At 36.3% G+C, this 25,770-nt stretch overlaps 1 protein-coding gene across 3 annotated transcripts in view; it reads right to left on the reverse strand.

Moving 5' to 3' along the window:
- The window catches only part of arhgap24 (Rho GTPase activating protein 24), a 100,900-nt gene that overhangs the window by 20,611 nt on the left and 54,519 nt on the right, over positions 1-25,770 (reverse strand). The window contains exon 1 of one of the 3 annotated variants that reach the window (XM_053478052.1): positions 17,221-18,115. The exons of 1 other annotated variant lie outside the window; for it this stretch is intronic. Coding sequence is in view for 1 of the 2 variants with exons in the window: in XM_053478051.1 (XP_053334026.1) it covers positions 9,322-9,397 (76 nt within the window). In the remaining variant the exon portion in view is untranslated. Of the gene's footprint in view, positions 1-9,321; positions 9,429-17,220; positions 18,116-25,770 lie in introns of those variants that run through there. One more of the 3 variants, XM_053478051.1, reaches the window with a different exon arrangement.

Here is a 25,770-nt window from a genome sequence, read left to right on the forward strand (position 1 = left end):
AACTATATAAAAAAGAGTTAATTTCAATTTCTTTACATATGAATATTATATATTGAAATAGTATGACTGCAGTAAATATTGCTTAGTCGTTCATCCTAATAGAATTTTTATAAATTTTCTTGGAAGTTTCTTGGAAATATGGTGTATTTATATAGTGATACCAAAATATATTTAAAAAAAATTTGTATAAATCAAGTCCAGATCATGCTGTCATAAAATCTATCCTTCCTGTAATACTTCCTGTAGTGCTTCCTGCTACCACGATGACGTCGATTATCTTCTTTTAACGCCACATTTGATTCTTTCTGCCACAGAAATAATTTGCCAATAATCACTATTATTATGTATTAAAGAACAACATGTCGTATCACTTCATTCATTTATAGTTAGCCATCAAACCAGCATTAGCATCCTCTCGCTAAATGGCTAAATGAGAACACAATCATTACAGTCTCGGAACCATGCCCAAGTCGGCTTGAAAAATCCTTTAATCAATCAATCGATCAAACATTTACATTTAGGCATTTGGCAGATGCTCTTATCCAGAGAGACTTACATTTTTATCTCATTACACATCTGAGCAATTGAGGGTTAAGGGCCTTGCTTAAGGGCCCAACAGTGGCAACTTGGTGTTTGTGGGGTTTGAACCTGGGATCTTCCAAACCGTAGTCCAATACCTTAACCACTGAGCTACCCCTGGCCACTGGCCCTCACTAAAATCCTGGTTCCTTAAAAGATTCTTAATTCCAGAAAAATCCAACGGATTCCTACACAAGTTATCCAATATCTGGAAATATTCTATGGGTCCTCCACCAAAAAAGTGAAGCAGTTTCTGTAGATGTTTCTGGATTCTTCAAAATCAAAGTTTTTAAAACATTCCTGGGTTCATGAAAAGGTTAATCAGTTTCTGTAGAAGTTTCTGAGCAAGTTTTACAGTTTCTGAAAGGTTCCTACAAAGTTAATTCGTTTCTGTAGAAGTTCCCAGGTTCATGAAAAGGTTCCCAAGTTTTTTAGAATGTTTTTGGCTTCCTGAGTTCCAAAGAACTGGAGGCCAGGAAAAGATGGAGGCCATAGTTTGTAAGAAAGAAAAAAATAAATTTCCTGCATTACTGAAGTAAAGTCTGCTGATTATTGAAATCATCCACATGTGTCTCTAGGTTACTAACAAAGGTTGCTTTGGTCCAAAAAAAAAAAAAGTCCTGGATTTTTCATCTGTGTCCTGAGGGCTGGGAAGTTTCCAGAACACTTTGCTGGTTCCTGAGCTTCAGGAAAAATTATTATGGAAAGTTAAGTAAATGAATGTGCTGCTAAAAAGCGTTCTATGCTCAAGAAACACAGTCTCTGGTTTCATGAAAATGTCCCCCTGAGTAATGTGAAAGTAATTACTCCGTTTCTAAATGTCACAAAAAAATGTTCTAAATTATTTTTCTCTGCAAAGGTTCCTGGATAAATTAATTTGTTGCTAAAGCGTTTATTGGTTCTTGAAAATTATCGTGTTCCTGAGCTTTTAAAAAGGCGATAAACGTGAACCCAGAGCACCAGGAGTCCTGAGATGTTCAATTTGGTCTAAACTGGGTGTTTTTCCCACGAGTTCCAGCTTCAGGTCTCCATCCAGCTATAACAGATTTGTGTTTAACGGTCAGGTCAGGTCAGACTGGAGCTGCGAGCTGGAGGCTGTGTGTGTGAAAAGGTGATGGTCTGTGAGATGTTACAGGAAGTTCAGACGAGCAATAACATTAGCCGATCATCTTGAAGCAGATATACGACTCCTGTCACGGAGGGAGGTCTTGCTAAGTGACCCAGCCTTGCCTTGGTTAAGCCACATAAATAAAACTGATTCATGTCCAACATGATGACTGTCTTCTGAGTTGTGTCTCCGATACAGATCGTAAACCACCAGAGCAAATCGGTCGTAGCTGGTTTTGTGAAAAAATTAGAATGTTTCCTCAAAAACGTAATAACACACTCTCTAACTGCATTAACATTATAACTTCCAGAGTATTCACTCCATTCTCCATTCTTTCTAAAACTACCGCTCTAGAGACGGAATAACACGAAGAATGTGCAAAGAATCGTGATTAATGTTCAACTGATAATTAAATTGCCTCCAGAGTGATGGATTGGCTCGCTGCAGGCTGTCTAAAGGAGCTGTGTTTTAAAATGTACAACTAGCACATTACGGCCACTTCCAGAATTTTTTTTAAAAAAAGAAAAAGTGTTCATGTAATCGTGTACTCTCACTTATCAGTCGCATGGATTAGTGGAACATGAGAGCTTTAAAAAAAAAACTGAAAGCTTGGAGGGAGAAAAAGCAGGTCTGTTACATCACAGCGGTGTTGAATTCTGGATTCTGATTGGTCAGATAGTGTTGATTTATTTTCTAAAACCTAGCACTGGCAATAATGTAACGGTGTATCATTTTAAATACAAATTAGAAGTATGTGCGCTTATTGATATGATGAAGTGTTCTATAGCAAGCTTTTTAAAGAAAAAATCTTTAATGTTAAAGAATCAAACTAGGAATAAAAATATTCAAGCCAGTCTAGCAATCTAAGAATCAAACTAGGAATTAAAGAATTAAACAAATATTTAAACTAGGAATTTAAATAATCAAACTATAAATGCAAGAAATAAACTAGGAATCAAAGAACCAAACCAAAAAGACTCAAATGATAAAATTATTAATACAATTTCAAATTTAAATAATCTAACTAATATTAAACAAAAAAAAATCAGACTAGAAGGCAAATAGAAGTTAAGAAGTAGTTAAGATTATCTTAAGTGGTTGAGATAACTGATTAGAAGGTTCCAAAACCAATATATCGCCAAGTAGCCACTGTTGGTCCTTGATTAAAGCCAATAACTCTCAACTGCTAAGATGTATAAATAAGATAGTAAAGTAAGTAAGTCAGTCTGGATGAGGACCAAATGCCATAAATATAAATTATTTAATTATATAATCCAACTAGAAATCCAACAAAGAAGGCGAACCAGGAAGCAAATAATGAATCACGCAGTCAAAATTGGACGTAAATATGAAAATAAGAAATCAATGGTTCAAACTAGCAATCAAACTTAGAATCGAATAATATAAGGCATTAGATTAATAAATAAATAATAAGACAAGAATAAAAAAATAATAAACTAGGAATTAAATTGTAGTGGTAGCTTGGGAACTAATGCATTGGACTACTGGTCAGAAGGTCATGAGGTCAAACCCCAGGACCAACAGGCTGCCACTGTTAACTCTCAACTTCTCCGATGTTTAAATGAGATAAATGTGAGTTACTCTGGATAAAGGTGTGGGCCAAATCCTGGTAATGTAAATTACGGATTATAGAATCAAATTAGGGATCAAACTACGAATTTAAACAATTGAAAATGTAATTAGAAAACCTTTAATGACTGCTGCCTTAAACAGATATGAGACAGTCGCACACTAAATTCCCCAGTCTAGATTTAACACTTTCAGAGTTCATTTAAGTCCAACTGGATCTACATAAACACTCCGGTGTTAATTCAACACTGGGATTTATTTGTATGTATCACAAGAGACTAGAGGTAGAGTTAATGTTTGTGTGTTATTGTATGTTGCACTGATCATACTAATAAAAAAACTATTATAATGAAATCTGCCTAAGGATATGGAGTACCTCACTCTTGCACCGACACCACACATTGTAGCAACAGGTTTCAGAAGTCGAGGTGGTAAAAGGCGATGTTTAGTCGGCGAACTCCCAGCTGGGGAAGGTGAATGAGCTGGCTTGAAGCCCAGCAGGAGGGCAGAAGTGGATAAAGTTCTGGGATAGAGGTCTGGAAGGTGACCCTCAGATAATACCTGCTCCTGTGTGCATCCTGCCGAGTACTTCATCTATCTATCCATCCATCCCTTTAGCTTTCTCTGTGTTCCTCAGATAACACAGCTGACTTCCCCCATCACTGAATCCAATCTCAAGCGCGTCTGTCAGCCTGAGCTGCCTGAGTGGACACCGTGATGAGTAAATACATCTCTGTCGGAGGACAGATGTGCAAATACAGCCTGCATGATATGATGGAAAATCCAAGGAGTGAAGCCAAGGAGGTAGGGGAGAGACAGACAAAGAAGAAATCCCGTCCAACGTATGATCGAGTCATCCAAAGCCATGCTGGACATCAACGTGGCATGCTGTTCCACTCTATAGCGCCGGTCCATCAGCGCAGATGCACGTCATTAAGATGACAGCCGTGACTCAACGGATTTGTCTCGGTGTACGACTGAAATGCGTGGGACAGGAGGGAAGGGAATCTGTCCACCTGCTGCTGCCATTATGCCACATTTACACCGGCACCTGCTCCTGCGCCGCGCTCAGACGCACCGCATTAACCTTTGGCTCTGGACCACAGTTCGCACGGACCGCTGAATCAGCAGGGTTTAAAACAGGGCACAAGACTCAAGGCTCATTTATCAATCATTTAGAAATGTTGTATTTTCTTTGATGACAAACTGAGATACGAATCCTGCCAGATTTCAAAAAGTTTCTTTACATACATATATGTTTTATTTAAACATATGTACAGCTGATTTACATTTAGCCACGCCTAGCAAACAACCACAGAGCGATGTCTAAACTGAGACCCTGAGCACTCCCAGTTATTTTTCCTAGATACGTCCCGTTCCTCATTCTCCAACATGACAAATGGAAGAACATCCGTTTCCAATCTAACACAATGCTGTTTTTATTTCTCATATCTGCGGGTATGGTTCCTGAAAGGAAGCAAGGTTTACAGTAACTAACAGGATTATATTCATATTTTATTAAAATATTTTAAATCTGATTATTTTATGTTAGGAAATAATTTGCAGGGTGTTACGTAAGTAGCGGACACTTCATGTCAACAAAAAGAAAAGACAAACAACATATAATTGTTTCCCCATTGTTATCGATGGAGAGTCATGGAAGGAGTCTCCGGTATCGGTACTTTGTAAAGCTGTAACTTTTTTGTGAAATTTTTCAGACTCATTAGGACAGATGAGTTTACTTTCAATTATGAAAGGGAACGAGAGTTTAATGCTTTTATAAGGTGTTAGAACAGATGCCAATGAGTTTTAAAAAGATTATTCAATATTACATTTACATTCATGGCTTTTGGCAAAATACCTAAGTACGTACAATACCTAAGTAGATACAATTATAAAAAGTATTAATTGCTGTGGTATAAGCAACTTTGTGACATGTGATTAAGTTGGATGAAAGTTTATAATTTTCCCTTTAAAACCTTGTTGCATTTTGTATTTTTGAGTTAACTGAATTAGCATTAATTAATAGACATGGGAGGAAAAAAATCTATTCAGTTACATTATTCCTTCATTTGGCAATTGAAATGGCACACCGACTCCAAAAAAAACAAAAAAACGTTCATTTATATACGTTTGCATTCAAGGTGATAAAAGTTTGCTGTTCCTCTATAATCCTGCAGGTGGCGTGTTCTAAAGGATTCACACAGCACAGCATCACAGCAGTTTGTTTAGAATTGTAACAAAAACTAAAAAAATATGTAGAATTAAGATATTTAAAAACAATATCGTGATTCTTACAAAATCACGATACAAATTTGGATCGGCACCGAGGTATCATGATAATAGCGTATGAGGTGATCCCTGGTGATTTCTTTCCCTGTTAATTACTACAGTAAGCTTCCATAAACCACTAAGAAATAGGAACAGGCCTAGGAACAAACAGCACTTATAAGGGTTTTAAGTTCAAACCTGAACATTTAAATTCAAACTTATTAAATAACGTCCCAGTTAATGTAAGAGTTAAGTGTAGGGTTTGTTTCCTTGAGCCCAACCTTCTAATTTAAGGGTCTGAGAGTCTGACTGTAGGTGGAGTAAAATGTAACTGGACTCTAATTCCAGCTGTTGCTCTGAGCAAACGCTGAGACTAAAAACAGATGTGGAAATGTCAGCAGTGTCAGCATGGTGTGTGGATACAGGCTCGGAAAGTTCCTCAGCCTCAGCTACATCACTCCAGGTGATAACTGCGCTCAAGCAAAGAAACTGACAGAATGAAATATAAAATATGAAATATAAACATAAACACCTGATTGAACCAGCGTAAGCCTGAGAATGAACGAATACATGCTATGAATGCATTTCTGCACATTTCTCATACCCGTGTGTTTTAATTAATAATTCAAATGTATCGAACTTTTATACGGTGATTCAGTTCATTCACCTAATTAACATGTTGATGTTAAATTGTCTAAAAAATGCATTACGCATTACAGAATCTGTAACACAAACAGATTCCACATACTTAAATTTTATGAGATTATAACTCTGTCCTCCATGTTTGAGTTCATGAGCGATCAGTACATCGCCGCCACCTACTGGACTGGAGTGTTGAGCGGTAGAGTATCATTTTGTTACACAACATTTTAATTGAAATGGTTTTGATACACTTTAAAATCCACAATGCCCAAAATGTGACACATTAAAATTTATGCTAATATTATTAAAGCTGGCCTTTGAGCTTCCAACAAATAGTGCACGTCCGACTTGTACCTGTATTTGTATAGAAAAAGATTATCTGTTAATTCTGAGTAGTGCATTCATATACAGTATGTTCACACTTCTAGTTGTTTGAATAACAGCGAACTAACTGCTAAATCACAGGGTGTGACTGATGTCTTCGCTCAGAGTTCTTTGTGTTCTGCTTCAGAAACTCTTAAACGCAGCATAACATCTGTCCAGGATTAAAAACTAAGAAAGATAAAGCTACGTCAATTCCTTTATCTTATATTTTCTTTATTTTTGGTGCATTGGCTTGGTATGTGTGTGTGTAAGAGTGAGTGTATGTGCGTGTGTGTGAGAGAGAGAGAGAGAGAGAGAGAGCTCAGGTGGTCTCTGAACTCTGCGTCTCCTCTTTAATGAGTGACCAGGCCCACATTATAGCCTCATCCAGGTGGAACCAAACAAAGATCTTCAGTGTGCTGAACATATAGAGAAACATTCCCAGGCCCTATACAACCCCTAAACACATAACTAAACACAAAGAAATGCAAGGTCAGCCAAAAAAAAAGAAAAAAAAGTGCTTAACAAAAAAAAAACTGAAAGAAAATCTACACACATTTTTGGCAAAGGAAACAGTTTCCGCAACACGTAGCAAATGTCTGATCCAAACAGTAAGACGTTTGGTTATGAAATACTGCGGAAGGAACAGACACGGGCTGGAAGAGAAACGGCCAATTATGCAGACGGCAGCATTGTGTTGGTCTGGAATAGCCAAAACACATGCTACTTCCTGGCTGGAGCCTGGGGAGCCTGCTGAAGGAGCTCTGCTGTAAACGCCCGAGGAACTGACAAGCACCGTCCAAGACCATCAATCAACAGAGGTAGAGGCTCAACGGTGCTCGCTAATCTCAGCTAAAACACTACAGTCAGCTGGTCCAGGAATAATCAGGAGGGGAAAGTCATGATAAGAAACGTTTATGTGCGTGTTTGTGTGTTTGTTCATGAGTGATGAGGTTTAAAGAGCAAGAAACACTCAGCGCAAAAAGATTAGAAAGAGATCAATTTTGGCCGGATTTATAGTTTGGAGATTTTGGTTAAATCATCTGTGAACTTTTTACGCTCCTTTGCGACATTTCAGACATTTAGTGCAAGAATCATAATGTTTGTTTTAATTGCAAATAATAATAATAATAAAAAAATGATAGTTTACATGAAGTTTAACCAAGTTAAACAAGCTGAAGTTGGTTAAATCACATGTGGACGTTTACGCTACTTTGTGGGTTCTGAAAAAAAAAAAAAAAAAAACTTTGAGTGGTATTTCAGACAAATAGCTAACACTCAAAATTGCAAAAAAAAAAAAAAAAAAAAAAAAAAATATATATATATATATATATATATATATATATATATATATATACAGTATATATGTATATATATATTAGGGCCGGGATTTGATTTTTAAAAATAATCTAATTAATTAGAGGCTTTGTAATTAATTAATCGAAATTAATCGCATATAAATATTTGACCTGAGAACAGTGAGAAGTAAGTTTTTTCATATGGATTTTTAGTATACCATTGAATAATGACTCTTCAACTCTATATGTTTAGCATTGAGGTGATCCTTGGTGATACGATGTGCTGCGGTGATATGCGAATTCCTTGTTGAATAGCTTGCACACAGCCATGCTTTTATCGGCGCTTCCATCCATTCGTTTTTTATAACAAAATTTCCCATCCACAGAGCCAACCAAAGCGGTCTCATCAGCTTCTTTGTCCATGTTCACTGTGGTTTGTTTTTGTCTAAACGCCAGTGCTCCAGTATAATCGGTCCGCCGAAACTCATCCAATGAGAAACGTTCCGCGGTGCAAAAATAAGTGCGTTAAAAAGCATTAACGCATTATTTTTGTGTAATTAATTAATCGAAATTAATGCGTTAAAGTCCCGGCCCTAATATATATATAACCAGATACTGTACTATTGTGGCCTACAATTGATTGAAGTAAGTTTGTCTGTGTTTTTGCAATTCTTTCTTATCACGTTAGTTTCAACCATCAATGCAAGTCTATAAACTTTATTTATTCATTTGAAAAAAAATATACTAACTGTCCAGAAAAAAAAAATCCTAATTGCATTAACTTTAACTGCACTTTAAGATTATTTACATTCGTTGTTAGTTATAACGCGGAATGAGCCGATGTTAGCTAGTTACAGTAGCTAGCTAGAACGCTGATAATTATCATATAAAATTTCACCATCAGTTATTAAACATGTTACAAATGTTATTCAATAATATAAAATTTCAACAAAGATATAAATTAAAAGCAAGAAAGAAGATGCACTTTCATTGTTCCAGGTAAAGATGCCTTACTGCTGGGTCACAGCATTGCAGTTTTATAGTTTCTGTTGCAAATCTGTAACTTTTATAAACACCTTGAATGAAATAACAGTAAGAAAAAAATCTGAAATCTAAGCTTAAACTGGGTCATGGGTCAACATGTCCAAAAAAAAAAAATCTGTTTCATTTTTTACACAAATGATGCGTTTGAAAAACGATTAACTCTAAAGCTGTTAGTAAATCCCTCCACCTGTGGTCACATGTCCTCAAAATTTGCTGGCAAAGATTTAGTTTCACTTTGAGGCCAGACAAAGGTTCTGCACAAAAAAGTCTGCAATGACCTTCTCCTGAAGATCCAAACAAAGCAAAAGTAAACAAGGATTTGCTAAACAGGTTTATTATTACTCATAAACTTATTACTCCACTCTCTCTTTCTTTCTCTCTCTCTCATTCAATTGTTTTCTCAAATCTTTAAAGAAAAAGTGTTACCTGAAGAAGATGCTGAAAACCCAGCGAGTCCAAACTGAGATAACGGAAGTGCAGAATGCTGCTGAATAACGGCCATGACGGATGGAAGGGTGAAAGGATAGAAAGATATCCAGGAGTATCCAGTAAAAAAACAAAACAAAAACAAAAAAACGAGGCTTTCCAAGAGATTTAGCTCATGCTGACATGGCCCAGAGTGAGTGTATGGAGAGAAGAGAGAGGGAGAGAGAGAGAGAGAGAGAGAGAGGCTACACCCACTCCTCTCAATAGTCCTACACCGGGAACAATAGGGAATCCCAGCAGGCGCTCTGCTCGCTGTAGGCCGGCCCACGCATCGGCGGCCCCCCTGCTGATTGACAGGCAGATACCTGAGAAAAACCACGCCTCCTCATTAACTGTGATTTTTGGAAAGCACATTACAATGCCGTGTGTCAGCACTGAGGTTTGAGATACGAGACAGGAACCTTGCAGACACCAAGTTACAAAAAACGCTTTGTAGCAGGAGTATTTTTTGGCATAGGTCCAAAAAAAAAAAAAAAGCAATTACACCAAAATACTGATATTTTTGGAGTCCTACATTGGACTGGCAAACAATGGAAGTCTGTCTTACTCCATGAAAACAATACAAATGTCTGTTTATCTTCATTTACTTGTCACTAAACATTGTTTAAAATTTTTTATCCCAAAACTTTCTGTTATAATCTTACCTTCAAACTTGTCAAAACTTAAAATAACCACTTTATGGCGAGATTAATGAGATATAAAATCAATATAACATAAAAAATCACCATAACAGCACTGTGAGGTGTAACTCTGTGTATGAGTGGGCGTGTCCCAGGTGTTGTCCAGTGGTTAATGACACTAACTCTGTGTCTCAGCGTGGGTGAGAGTAGGTCTGTACAGTCCGCAGTACTGAGGAGAGAGCAGCGGTCTGACTAAACCCACATTCACACCCAGTCACACTTTCAGTAAGAACACACACCTTATAACGTTATGGCGTCTTAAACATCACTCTGGAAGATTTAAATAACTGGTGAAATAAATAAACGAATCCTTATCTGTTGATGATAAATGGTGTTTGTGGAATTGTTGTATAAAAGCGATATCACACCTGAGATTGTGCTGTTGTGCTGATATTCAACACAATAGCATGAAGTGTGATATTGGACCCAAGAAGATATTGAGTCAGAAGAATGACATCATGAAACAATGAAATATCACGTTAAAATTAAAAGATAAAAAATTTATATTGATAAGAAAATTTCATGAGAAAATTAGAGAGTTTCAATAAGTAGAAATTATACCATATTAGGTTGAATTACTGTAACAGCATAAGATTTTAAAATACCAACTTGAGTTGAAACCTAATGACCTAATAAACTATTGATTTTAAGTTTAAATAATGAAAGCATAAGTCGAAATTGTGAGAAAATTTGAATTGTGGAGACGGAAAAATAACCGGATATTATGACGAATTATTAAAACGTACTATAATATGCAGCATAATATCTTGAAACAATATTTTAATTTGTGTGAAATAACACATTCTTAGGTAAGTATAAAGAAAAATACAATTGAAATACGTTTTTAAGTAGACATAACGAGATGTTAAGTTATATTAATGTAAAGTAAAATGTTTTTAGATCCAAAAACATTTTAGTTTAGATTGTTGACACTAAACTGCATTTTAAAGAAACTGATTCCAGTTGTCCAAGTTGTGACCCTGAGTCCTGAGAGTAACTGTGACTGTGATTCCTGCTCTGTCCTGAAACACACCTTGTACCTGTATTAGAAATACGCTAGGACTCTGTAAATCAGCCCCCCTGAGTCCTGACCCCTGAGATCCAGCTGGTTTGCGAGCACATCTGTGGAGATCTCTGTATGCACTCAGCTGGTTTAGGAGATAAGCTAATCAGAATACAAGCATTGGAATCCTATACTGAAGCGCTGACTTGGCAGAACAAAGCGGAGTAATCTGAAGTAAGATAACTGACTCGATTCCTATCGCTTCGCTTGGACACACCTACTGTACCATATGATCAATATCGGGATTAGGAAAGGATTTTTAAAAAGCTGAATTGTTTTCATTTGTAACAGATGTAAAAAAAAAATGCAACACTGTTGTGCTGTTCTAGGAAATAATCAAGAATGTGTTCATATGACGAAGTGGAATCAAAGCTGCAACCCTTTAACCGCACATGCACTTACATGCATAAGTGTTTTATTCCTTTTATACAAATCTACAACATATTTTACATTTTATACTTTTATAGTCGCTTGAGTTTCTGTGAACAAACTTTTACCATAGAAACTATTAAAATTAAAATGGTGAATCCAGCAGCGCTGTTGCACTAGGAGCTCACGAGTTATATATAAATGTGTGTTCAATAAATATACTTGGAATACATGATAAATGTTAAAAATAGACATTCGTAAAAAAAAAAAAAATCATGCATTTAAAAAAAAAATTATAATTATAACAATGTGTATGAATCATTATGAATGCATTATAACACTTTAGTTTATTACATATACAGATTGTATAAAGTTTTTTTTTCTTAGAGGCTTATAAAGGTTTGTTGTCCACTATGACGAAGCGAACCCGCCAGGTCAGGTCGGGTCGACTCGGGTTGGGTCACCGGCCTAGATGAGTTGATTTATTCCTGCTAAGTCATTTGGCTCGAATTGAATAAATCCACTTCTCTCTCATTACGGCTCCTAAAGAGTCCGAGGGAGGAACCTGACACCATGATATCAGAGTCGCTTAAGTTCACAACTGTAACACTAAAAGTACATGATGAACTATTTTCAGCCTCCATACTGTAACCAACATGATCATAACATATACTGTAGTATGTAGGAAACATAACATTAACAGTACTTTATAGGAAAATAGACGAATAGGGTTGAATATAGTCAAATTTATCTGCATTTCATAATATAAGGTGACAACAAACTAAATATAACGATCATTAAATATATGATTATTAAACCTGTATTTAGAAATATGCTAGCCTAATTTTTTTAATCATTTTGCTCCACTGGCAGATAACTTTGCTAATTGTGAGCATTTATTTCTAAAAAGAAGCAAAATGATCTGCCAATAAAACAAGATATGTATGTTTAATGTCAAGAAATACGCTTAATAATCATATATTTTACATATTGTTATAATATAGTAAGCAATATCAGGAACTGTTGACTAGCTTCTAGGAATTTCCCGCTCGCTAAAACGTCATGTTTTGCAGTAATTCAAACCCAAACCCCAAAAAAGTTGCTACATGTTGCGAATTTCACTGTATAGCATTCAGACTAATAAAGTGTCACGTTAAAAGTGGTCTGTTACTGTATACTTGGTATAAGGTTTAAGGTGAGAAGGTTAATGCTAGCATGCAGAGAGTGTGTTCAGTGTTGCTGCAGATTTAAAATGTTCTCCTGAAGTTTAACATAAGTATAAAAAGCAGTTCATGTGATGAACTATTTAAATGTCGAACTATTTGCCAAAATGCAAATAAATGATCAAACGGTGCTGAAGCTAACAAGACAGGAATCGATTTTACCTGCGATACAGTAAGCACGTCCTTGCTTCTACAAACGACTCAAATTCTGACTAAGCCTAAAATTAGAATTACAGTGTTTCATTTCACGGCCCCCTCACCACCTGGGTGTAGGTTCCTGCTCCGATGCCCACACGCTCCGTTAATCAAACAACAAATCCTCTGTATTTGGTGTGTAACGTATTAAATTAGATTCGTATCTGAATCGCTTTGTGAGTTTCTGTGAAGCTGAGGTGATTTCCAGCCATCAAGAAACCTTATCACACACACACACACACACCTGACACCTTATTATTTTGTTACGTTTTTTAGCAGACGAGCACCATCATTTTATTTTTTTTATATGTTCAGGAAGATTTTCTGTTCGAGCTGCATGTCAATAATGTGTATGAAGTTCATGTGATGAAATTTCTGTGTGCCACCTGCTACAGGAAACCAAACCAAACAAAAAGATAATGCAGACGCTTTCTGTTAGATCAGGCTTTAGCCGCGACTCAGTTTGTGCTAGCATGATGTGATTAGCAGGACTTTTCTGTGTTGACTCTATTTCCAGCCAAAATAAAGTTCATAAAACAAAAACAGATGTACATTTTCCCTCATATTAGACAGTGCCTGATGTTACTTCGTTAATATAGCATTGAAGCTACAAGGCTAATTTCGTTAACGACAATAACTAGATTCCTCTTCGAACATACAGAACACGTCATTTTTTTTAAAACTTTTTTTTAGGAGATACATTTTAGGGCTACAAAATGTTTTATTTATCCAGCAAAATTAAAAATGTTGTGCGCGATTGTTACAATATTAGCAATATTATTGCTTCAAGCCTTAGCCTTAGCCCTTTCAAATTTCTTTCAAATTTCTTAAAACCTAATAGTTTTTTAATCAAAAAAGTAAAAAAAAAAAAAATGAATGTTCCCTTTCTGGTTTCTATATTGTATTAGAAAAAGCCTGACGTTAATTTTAATATTACATTTAAAAAAAATTAATTTCAACATTATATTGATGTTTCATCTAAAAATAGCAACAGTTGTGCTGTATTATGACTCTATATAATATGACTCTTATTAATAAATCAAATTTAGAGAGAAAGCTAGGCTAGTTAGTTAGCCGATAGTAGTTATGATCTGTAAGAACATCATGGAGCGAGCCATTGTATCGATCTTTTTTTTGTTGTCACGATTATGTTTGAGGAAAAAAAAAAGTGTCTTAAGGGAACCTTAAAGCAGCCTAGTAATAGTTGAGGCTATTGCTGGCAAAAAACAGCTTCTAATTGAAACTCTACTGACATTCTGTTTGGTCTATGAAGACCTTTGAGACAAGCCAAGGAATATACTTTTTTTTTTTTTTTTTTAAGGCCAATGTGTGCTCTAGCTCTATCATCTCTGAACAACATGAGGACCTACAACAAGAAGGTCAGCACTAACACAGTGTACTGTACGAGCCAAACACCTGTTAGAGCGCTCGCAACGCCACTCAAAGTGCTTTACTTCTGCGCTACCAACACGCCAACACAATGCCACGTAGGCAATACCGCAAAAAATGCTAGGACGTGATTAATTGCACCAGGAATAGTAAATAAGCGGCACTCGAACAAGAACCAGGCACAAGATGAATCACATTGCATTAGGTTCTCAAATGACTCACTAAACACGACACGAGGTTGGGATTAAGGGAACGGTATAATGAACATGTTAGATGATGTTTTGTGTAAAAACCAAAAGCCACAACTCATGACCGACTCTTATTAGGACATTTAAAGGTCCAGAACTGGAATTAGACTTTGGAATTTTTTTTAACAATTAAAGGTTTAGGAATAACTTTAAAGACCACACCAAGACCAAAACAAGAGACAGACTGAAGCCACCCAGTGACAGTAGAACATCCTGTGTGTATAATGTTTCACTCATCTAAAAATAGGATCGGTACCAGCTGAGCCGGAGAGAGAAAGTGTACACTAGCATTAGAGACCGCGGTGTGTGAATTCTTCTGTTTACACATCAAAGCCATGTAAGAAGGTTTTTTTTCATAATTTAGAGGAAACGTCTCAGAACAGAAATTTCGCTAATCCACAATATATTCATATGACCTGATTAATAATGATGAGTGTTTAAATATAAACTTTTAACATATGGATGGAATATGTTTTGCATCATCGTTTTTAAGGAGTGGGTTCTGTTCCTCTGTTAACAGGATACTTGATTCTTTGACAGACATTTAATTTAATAGATATAAAAGATTAACTCTTTACTTCTTATAATAGCATGAAACGCGGTGGCTTCAATCTTAGCATACTGTGTTATATTATTTAGGAAAACTAATGAATATAAACTTAAGACCCATCCACAACCACCAAGATTATGAACATCTGATTGCGTTCCACTGGAATCAAAGATAAGCCTGTTTATTTTACCCATCATGCTTTGCTGCACTGATCAGGGTTGTTTACACATGTAAAGCTGCAGGACTGAGCGAGTGCAGAGACACAGAAGTGCTGAAAGGGCTGATGGGAAAAAGTGCTGACTGGGAAGAGGGAGGTTTAGGGACTGGAGCAGGAGCTGGTATTACGTCATACTGTTTCAGCTAGACCACTCAACACACACACACACACACACACACGCACATGCATACTCACTCAGGTTTAAATGTCAGTGAACACACACCAGTATGTTAGACACACTGTACATTAGTCATTAGTACAAGGTCATTTCCAGGGATCTTTTGCACAGCCACAAAGTAACGAACAAGAACTCATTTAAATGACACCGATCAGGAACCTACAGGAACCCGAGCATGGGATATGATCAAGTAATATTCCATGTTACTTCCAAGATATAAAGACAAACTTTAAGACTTGCTGGTGAAGCAACATGGCTCTCACTCACCGTCTATACCTCATTATCTGGTATACAGTGTCGCATTGGCGTTTGGAAATGCCAATTGGCCTAATCTGCATGTCTTTGAACTGTGGGAGGAAACCAGCGTACTCGGAGGAAACCCACCAAGCACAGGGGAGAACATGCAAACTCCATACACACAGACCCTGAGGATCCCCCCAAGAATCGAACCTGGACCCTGGAGGTGCTAACCACCACTCTACTAGCCCAACATTGATTTAATGTTTTATATTTATTTATTGATTTATTTATTTATTTATTTTTCCTGCCATACAATTTCTTGAGTATGACTTTCCACAACATATCGAGTCAGTGACCTTATTTATGGTGAACCTCTTCTGACTTCCTGATGACACGATACAATTTTTAAGCTGAACTATTAAATATTTTAGATATGATTTAACAGATTTTGCTGCGATATAAAGTGACATAATACAACTTTGACACATGGCGCTTAATAATATTTGTTTTGCCATTTTTTAAATAAACATATGCTGTATAGGGCTCAGGATTTCACAGTACATAGTGAGAGTGAGTACAGAGCACAAAATACTGAAAAAATCATTTTAACCAACTTTACAAACATGACTAAAAATAAAAAGCACAGATACACTTAGATCATGTGTTTTTATTTGTTGTCAGCTGTTTCTATGACCAAAATATTAATAATAAGCTCATTTTGAGAGATCATTCTCACATAGTGGCCAAATTCACGCATTATACTGTAAAAGTAATGAACACTTTTGTTCTACCTGACCAAACCCAAATACACAGTCTGATGTCTGAAGCCTCACCCAGTTACACACACTTTCCATATAAGCACAAACTGTATATATATATATATATTACATCGCATAGATTAGATTGGGTTTAAACTTTAGGATTTTCACTGCGATAATGAAATGCTGAAGCAAAAATCTTTTGTTTCTTGAATTTCAGGTGTAGGATTAAAACAGGTGGTCAGAGACTCCCTTAATGACGACTGAGACCTCCTGGAGAACACAAGAGCCTCTGTATACGTGTGTGTGTGTGTGTGTGTTATAATTATAAGCTTCTTCTTCTTATCTGATGTAGACATCAGGGCCTCTAGAGAGCGATGTATAGCTGTGCTGTTCCCCTTATAGGATTGTGCAGTCATGAGAAACACACACACACACACACACAATCGAGAGTCTGATCACATTGCACCTGATCGAAAGATAAAAAATGCCATATGACGCAAATGCTGCATTATGACGCGTTACAAACGTGAAGTCTTGGAGACAGGGATGCGCTTTTAATCCTTATGGACATACAGTAAATAAATGAAACACAAAACACATGTTAAAAACTTGTATCACACTTTTAAGTGTAAGTTTTAAGTGTAACTTCCCCTTTCTCTTTCCCTGACCAATCGAATGTCAATTATTTAATGGGATGGAAAGCTGAATGGTTGCCATGACACCCACCTGAGTTCCAGTCCCAGTCTATGGAGAAGTAAGTGAGGGGAGGACGCTCCACTCATCTGCTCAACAATCCCTTCATCCGCTCTTCTGCTACTGTTCGCTCTTTCTCTCCTACTTTCCTTTTCTTCTTCTCTTTTTAACTCATCTCTTCTTCGTCTCCTTTATTTCTCTTTCTTCTCCTCTGTGCTTAATTTCTTCTCATCTCTTCTCTTTTTACTTTCAGTATCTCAGATGGCTTTCAATTCTTTTTTATTCCAATTCCTGATTGTTTTTTTCTTCTTCACTTCTCTTTTCTCTCTCCCTTCCCTTCATCTTCTCCTTCGTTTCAGTTTTTCTCTCCTCTCTTCTTCTTTTCTCTTGCCTTCTTCTTCTTCTTCCACTTATCTTCAATTTTACATTTATTCCCTTTCTTCTTTTTGCTCTTCTTCTTCTTTCTTCCTTCCCCTTCTATTTCCTTCTCTTCTTCTCCTTTGAATTTCTTTCTTGCAATTTCTTCACATCTTGCCCTCTATATTCTCTCTTTTCTATTCATGCTTTACTTCAATTTTTCTTTTTTATTTACCATTTTCTCTCTTCTCATTTCTTCTCTTCTTGTCTCGCTCTGTTCTGGTTTTGTTTAACTATGACCTACTGTACGTTTGCTCTCATTTCTCTTCCGTTATCTTCCTCTGTTTACTTCCCTTCCACCCATTGCTCATACTTTTCTCTTCTGAACTCTCAGGGTTCAGTTGCCTTCCTCTCGTTCCTTGTTCTCCCTCTCTCTCTCTCTCTCTCTCTTAGTTACAGCCTGGAGGAAGCGTGTGATGACAAGCTCGTATATCAGGAGCCTGCTGTGCGCCTCACTCTGGACTGGGAAACCATTCGGAGATCTGGCACTGACCCAATCCCCCCCTACCCCCCCCTCTATAAATACGGTGCATCCTCCAGTGAAAGAGCGCAAAATGGACGGGTCTCCCGATCTGACGCAGGCCCATGTGGCCAGTGAAACATCCCAGCATATGGATATTTTATGATATCTTATCATTTCCACAAGCTTTTAAAGTGATACACTGATAACAAAATCATCTTTAGGGCTAATATATTGCAAGTAATGCAAACCTATAGCTACCAGTTTGGCTACCTGTTTAGCTACCAGCTTAGCATTGTCTAAATCACTGGCGCTTACCCTTTTAAAATTCGACTTGTCAAATTTTGCTAAAAAATCAGACGGCTAAGTGTCGTGCTTTGCTCAAAATGTGGAAGTGTGAAAGCTTCTAAAATAAGGCTGTATAGTGATGTTTAAAGTAAATTATTTGTTTTAGTCAACCTTGTGGTTTAGAGAGTAATCATTTGCCAAAATGAGTAAAAGTCAGAAAGTGCCTTTTATCTCGTTTTGCTGTAAAACTGTTCATATGTAGCAATAAAACCACACCATTGGTTTGAGTTGAATTGGTTTGAGCACTATATTAAATATATAAGCATCTCTATAGATAAAAGAAAGGTTTTGTCTGTACATTGGTTAAGACTCACCCTTTTAATGATACCTTTACGTTTCACACACTGAAGGACCTAACAGCAGTCTCAGAAATACTGTCTATGCATTTGTTACACGTTAGCTAGATTAGCCATTTATCTCAAGAGCGAAGGTAAGAGAACATCACAGACATCTCCTTTAAATCTAAAAGCCTTAAACAAACAGCGTGAACAAACCCACTGACTCTTTATTTTATTTCAAGACGAAGCCTTAACACATATTCCTGTGTTATGATGCGGCAAAACCTCCACAGTGTCGAGTTCAGCTCCAAATCTAGCCGCGTGTGAATTATCGGCGGTAACGTGAGCCACGCGGATGGAGGTGTGAGAACTCAGCGTGTCAGCGCGGGGCCTCCGGCTCGACTAGCGCGTGTTATGTAAACGTCTGAGTTTTCTGCTCATGACCCCAGCTAGCCTAATGTACGGTATTTCACACACACACACACACAGACACAGACACATGCACTTATCAACCTCATGAGCTCCTAAGGATATACTTCATCAGAAAGAAGGGATCACAGGAGGGGAAATAATGTTCCTACACCGGGTCTTCAGGAGGAGGAAAAACCCTGAATATTGGAAAGTTTTACATCATTTATTTCAAGATGTATCACTGGAAACACACACCTCCAAAGCTTTACACAATGCTAGTCAATGTTAGCACCTCTGTTGGATGTGGATTAAAAAAAACAAAACAATCAAAGTATTAATATTACTGATGAGTTTTAACAGGTTTGTTACTATAAAGTTAAAAGTAGACAAAAGTAGGTTGAAAAATAAAGTGGTGAAGATTTTTAGCAAAACTTTTTTTCTCACACACGCGCACACACACACACACACACTGTCATGAGTGAATAGCTACAAGTAACCTTTTTCAAAATGTCACCTCATTCAAACACAACTCGAGTTACAGTAAAAAAAACAAAACAATTCTTCATTACTGTCATTCAGATTAAAGGTTAACAAACCGCCAATTAAACCCTATAAAAGTAAAATAAAAAAAAAGAGCTAAACAAATAGCACTCTTAGACACGCGGGTGTCTTTGGTGCCACATGTAAATGAAGTTGTTTTGCATCCTGGCTTTTTTATGAAATTCAAATTCAGCCTCCGAGCCCAAAAGCCAAGCTGAACCTTATTTCGTCTTTTAATGTCAAGCGGTCTTTATGCGACCTGATGAATTTTGAGTTCATAAAACGACAAATGGAGATGCACGATCATTTTTCTCGTCCAAGAAGTCGAGATGAAGGACGCTGTGAGCTGGAGAAATGCTAATGTTTACGTGAAATTCGCAAAATAAATCTTTCACCTGCTAGCTAGTAATAAAAATCTAATTAGCTCTTTATTTTATTATATTAATAGAGGACATACTGTAGATAAGAGAATAAATTAAACTGCTGTAAATGGTGGAGAACTCTTTTTACTGTTGCCAGGTCCTTGGTTTTCCCACATAACCGCTGTGTGCGTGTCACTCTTTTGATCTGCGCTCTTTCCATCACATCTATTATCTAATCTTCGCCCACACCTAAACCGGTTTCTATTTATGAAAAGACTTAGCATATTTTAAACGGTTCTAACAATCATCTCACATCACTTGTAAAGCCTTGCACTTTGGCAATTAACTATGCAGCGTTAACTCCCCTGCTAGGTTAATTATCATGCTAACGCCGCTCTGAAATCGCCTGTGAAGCAGATAATGATTAGCGTACGATGAGGACAGAGTTCCTGATTCCTCATGCAGCAGTCAGGTTTTTCTCCTTGAAACATTCGCAGGTTAAAATCTCATTACGTGGAGTTTTTTTAGATAATCAGGCAGGGCAGTTAAGAACGGAAAAATTTGACGTCAAGAGCTGCAGAACACCAGCGGAGACTCGTCACTCATCAGCTCTCAGTTCCTGCTGAATTTTCACTTTTCTTGGAAAGGTCGTTTAAAATCTCCGGCTGTCACAGATGGTTATTACTGGCAGTGGTTATAGAAAACGGTCTCGGATGCAGCTCATTACCGAGCCGCCGTGCTGAGGAAGAAGACTTAGTCGCTCTGTGAAAAAATCGGCTTGAATTTTAAAGAGCAAATTAATGTTTTAGATGGATTGCTGATGGTGCAACAAATAACCACATGGGGGCACCGTAGAGGGTTAGAGTAAAGGCTGCGAATCGAACCCAGGCCTTCCGCACCCATGCCTTTGAACTGCCTTATATACGGATCGGAAATAAAACATAAATAGTATGAAATTTTTTTTTTTATGTACTACAATTTTTGTTTTTCAAAATCTGTTATAAAAAACATAATAGCTACTTAAAGACTGTCAGGGTTTCCCCCTAATGGTGCACTATTGTAGGTAGGTGTATCTGTACAGTAGGAGGCGCACTACAGTGGACAGATTGCTGTTATTGCTTAGTTTGTTTATGTCACCTGCACTTACTGTGTACACTGTGTTTGTAAACAATTTCATGACAGATGCAAGACAAAGACAAAAAAGACAAAGACAGTGTAAAAAAAAAAAACTTCGCGGGAAACTCGACTTTTAAAGAGGTGAAACCCTAAATGATTTTCCTTTCGGGTTAATAGAGACATTTTATCTCGTCTTGACTTGTCTGCGAAATCTTTCTGAAATATTAACAAAGATGAATCAGCAAGCTCTGCAGCCAGACAGATGATGTAAAGCCCTGAAATGTCTGCACTAAGCACTATATTATATTTACAAGGTCTGTGCTCCTATAAATAAAACAGGAAAAAAAAATTCACAGCATAAAAAAATCTGATTATTTATATTGAATATTTATTATTTTATAGTTAAAATTGTTTGACTGGTGTATCAGTTTCTGTTATTATTTTATGTTGTTTTTTTTTTTTTCTTCACTTGTCTATCTAAAACAAAAAGTAAACTTTGGTGTAATTTTAGTGCTATTTTTCACTCAGCAATAGCTTAGCTGTGAAAGAAACTGGACAGGAACTAATGTAGCTAGCTAACGCAATAATTAGCACAACTATACCGCAAATGGTTGAACTTATTCTGTTTGTTCGGGAAGCAAGTATTTCCTTTTTAATTGTTTATTTGTTACTCTCAGCATTTTATCGTAGCTAGCATATGTTCCAAGTGAATACTGGCATAAAAGTATTTTGCCATGATGAATATTTAATAGATTATTTAATGATATCCTTACGTTTCATACAGTGGAGGACGAAAAAACAGTCTCAGAAATATTTCTGTCTGTGTGTCTGTACTGTATGTCTGTCCAGCCGGATTTTTGTCACAGAATCATCCAAATCTGTCTGGACAGAATGCAATGAATCTCCTGCAGTCCTTAGATCTCTGCCTGAAGTTTAATCTGCACCATCAGTGAATCTAAACGTTAAGTAAAAGTGATGTTATGAACAGTTATGTGTGGGATTTAATAATCTACTGTAAAATAATCTACTAATGCGCTACTGTCTCAATGTAAACAAACACCTGCACCAATAGATATCAATTAGAAAAGATAAAGTGAATATTTTGACTGGGATTAGTTCATATTTTCACTTTGGCTGAAATAACAGCGCTGAAGTGGTATAAGTGAATTTTAACACGCTGGAGTGGTTTTAAGACAAAACTTCATCTTTATCCTTTGATCTACTTTTTCCATTTCTCATCTGTGATTCACTCTCCGATTACCGAACAGGGAGTGTATTTGTCTGAGCACCAAAGAAGGACAACTTAGTGTAAACAAGGCGTAAGATACTCAACCTTACAGAATGGGATTTCTTTGTATTAATACGTTAGACAGAGAGTTCTGCTGTACAGAGAGACACACAGACATGGACGTGGGCTTCAACCTCAAATAATAATCATAATAATAATAATAAAAAAAAAAAATAATAATAATAATAATTAGAAATAATATCACTGACTTACGCTAGTTTTAAATAAAAGCCTTAAAGCTTATATGGTAAATAGAAACATTTAGATTTAGATATTAGAAAACACTGTATGCTCATGTTGCTTGTTAGCTTGAAGCTAGTCTAAGTTTCGGATGGATGATGGTAATTAGGGGCCTCAAAGAGATCACAATCACAAGATAAATGAAATAAACTGAATGAGATAAAAAGGGGATGAATGGAACAATGAGTGCTCGATTGCAAAATGTATAGTTAAGGAATTAGCGAATTAGAAATAAAAAGAAAAAAAGTTAGTTAGCTAGCTGCTTAGTTTCTAAGTGGTTTATTCCACAGCTAAGCAACTACCGAGCATAATCACTGCAGTAAGGAATACTGAACAGTTCTTATGTGAATTATATATATAAGATGTGTTTTTTTTCTAGACTTTTTAATCACATAAAATCAGTAAAATCCAGCTGTGGCTCTGTGTCTCACACTGATGTTGTATGAAAAGAGCTTAAAGGAGTCTTTTCCCCCCGGCTCTAAAAACTAATAACGTTCATGAATTATATAAAGCGAACACTTAGAATGAATCAGTATTCGTTTGCAGTTCCCAGTTCCTCATTAGCGCCTAAAGGTCAGAAACAGCGGTGCTAAAAAACCAAAAAAAAAAAACCCAACATGACATTTTCTTTCTAAATGAAACAGTGTTCGGGAAACTCTGGACATCTTTTAGCTTCTCTGCTCTAACAAACGCTTTGGTTACTGCGACCGATTACGGTGACAAATGAACGTCGCCTCAAACATGCGCTTAGTGTTAGCGGTTGAATGCTATGCTAATTAACTTAACGATAAAGTAGTGTCAAGTCGTGGAGAGGTTTTATTTTATTTTATGTTATAACAGTGCAGTATAATTCTGGATTCTGGATTTATTAATCCTTAATAAGCAGCTGCAAATCACAGATTTATGTTAACGTACTCTTTGCATCAGTGCATAGTACATTGAGCTGTTGCTATAGAAACAGTAATCACAGCAGTATCTGAGTGGGAGATACACAAGTCCTCTGTGAGGGAGTTATTTATTTATTTATTTTTTGGCTAGGGATTTTATTTTTTATTTTTTTACATTTTGCAAGGACTCTCCAATGTCAGTAAATATCAGATAAAGTAAAGTTGTGGCTTTTATCTAACGATGAATCATATCAGGAAACAAAAACTCAAAGTAAGATTTTACCGAAAAAAAAAACCAGATGAAATATGTGAACTTGCTGATATGATTTTCTCTTAGGAGACATTTATTTAAATTTTTTTTCGAAGGATTCTCCCGGGTCAAGGAAAGGTAAAGCTGAAACTTCAATCAAACTAGAACTTAAATTATAAATCAAAGCACAACGAAAAAGAATTTTGGAATCAAAGCATTCAACTAAGAAACAAATAAGTGAGCACATAATTGAACTAGGAATCATTTTAGAAACAAATAAATCAAGCCAGGATAATCAAAAAATCTAATTAAAACAAATTAAGAATCACATAATTAAATTAGGAATCAAATGACAACTAAAAGAATCAAATCAGACATCAAAGAATTAAACAAGTTAGAATTACATAATCAAACTAGGACTCAAATAGTTAAAACAGGGACCAAAGAGTCAAGAAACAAATTAAGAATCAAAGAGACAATAAAACTAAGAAACAAATCAGCAAACAAATAACTGAACTAGAAATCAAATGAAAAACAAAGAGCCAACCTAGAATTTAAAGATTTAAACTAACGAACACATTATGAATCACATAATCGAACTGTGAATGAAATTAGATATTAAAAAATGACACTATTAATCAAAGATTTAAAATAGGGGCAAAAATAAATTTGCAAACAGATAATCAAGTTAGGAATCAAAAGAGATTAAAAAGAATGAGAAATAAAACAGAAATGAAGTATCAGTAATATTATTGAGTTTAGAATCAAATTAGGACTTAAAGGATCAAAGTAAAAAAACAAATGATTAATCTCTTAATCGAGCTAGGAATAAAGTAGAAATCAAAGAATCAATCAATCTACAAGTTTAAAAATCAAACTAAAAGAAATTTAGCAATAACATTACAACCATGAGTAAAAGAGTCGGAGCTCCAGTCTTATCTGCTCAGGGCCGATGTGGCGTGTGGATCTCGTTACAGACACTTGATAGCTGATTAGAGAATAAGTTAAAGAGTTTTCTGATATTATCTCTGGACAGAGGTTTCTCTGTGTTTACACGATAATCACATTCGTCCAATTAAATTCAAGATAGAGAGAGAGACAGAGAGGAGGCATATTGTAAGTGAGAACAGGAACTAAATTAGCACTGAGTGTGATTTTCTCCTGGAAATAGAAACAACTAAGTGCATTTATAAACAATTATCATACAGTAGAAGGATGCAGACAAAAGTACTGCGTGTTAGAGCAGGTGGGAGTCTTGCCACACCTTTCGCTTCGAGCATAAAAAAAAGACAACCTCTCAGTCTGCATCGGTGTTCTGTATGACATCAGAGCAGCATGATGGACTCGCTTTGAACAAACCCTCTGATGACTGATGACTGTATTCTCAGGAAGCGCTTCTCCTGGACATCAGTGTAACTTCATTACAAGTATAATGTAATAGCACGTTATAAAGTGTGTGGGTAATGACTGGCTGAGATTAATGATTAGAATGCACAGATTAAAAGCACACGTTGAGGGGAAGCAAACACATCAGACTCAACCTTCGTAATGAAAAAAAAAACAACCAGACGTGATGTAAAAAAAAAAAAAATTGAAAGCAAAATGCTGCCTGGAGGCTTTATTTCTAGACTGCAACAACTTCAAATGCATGGAAGAGGGTGTACATATTTTTTTAAATAATTTTTTTTTTTAATGTTTTGATTTCAAGAAATGCAGTTTCTTGATTTTTATGGTTAAGCTCTCTTTAACTTTTGTCTTTTCTTTACATATAACTCAAAAACCATGAGACAAAGTTTTGTAGTTGTTCACTTCACCACTTGGGGGCACTGGAGTCCCTTTATCAGTGCTTAAGTTCCCTTCTGCTAAGAAACCAGGAGAGGAAGATTTAGAGCATGACTGCAGCATCAAGTCCATCCTGAACCTCAAGACCAAAATACGAATCATGTCGATGGTGATGATGATACATCATTTCTTGGCTCCAGACGG

Source organism: Clarias gariepinus, chromosome 19 (assembly GCF_024256425.1).
Source record: "Clarias gariepinus isolate MV-2021 ecotype Netherlands chromosome 19, CGAR_prim_01v2, whole genome shotgun sequence".
Classification (NCBI taxonomy): Eukaryota; Metazoa; Chordata; class Actinopteri; order Siluriformes; family Clariidae; genus Clarias; species Clarias gariepinus.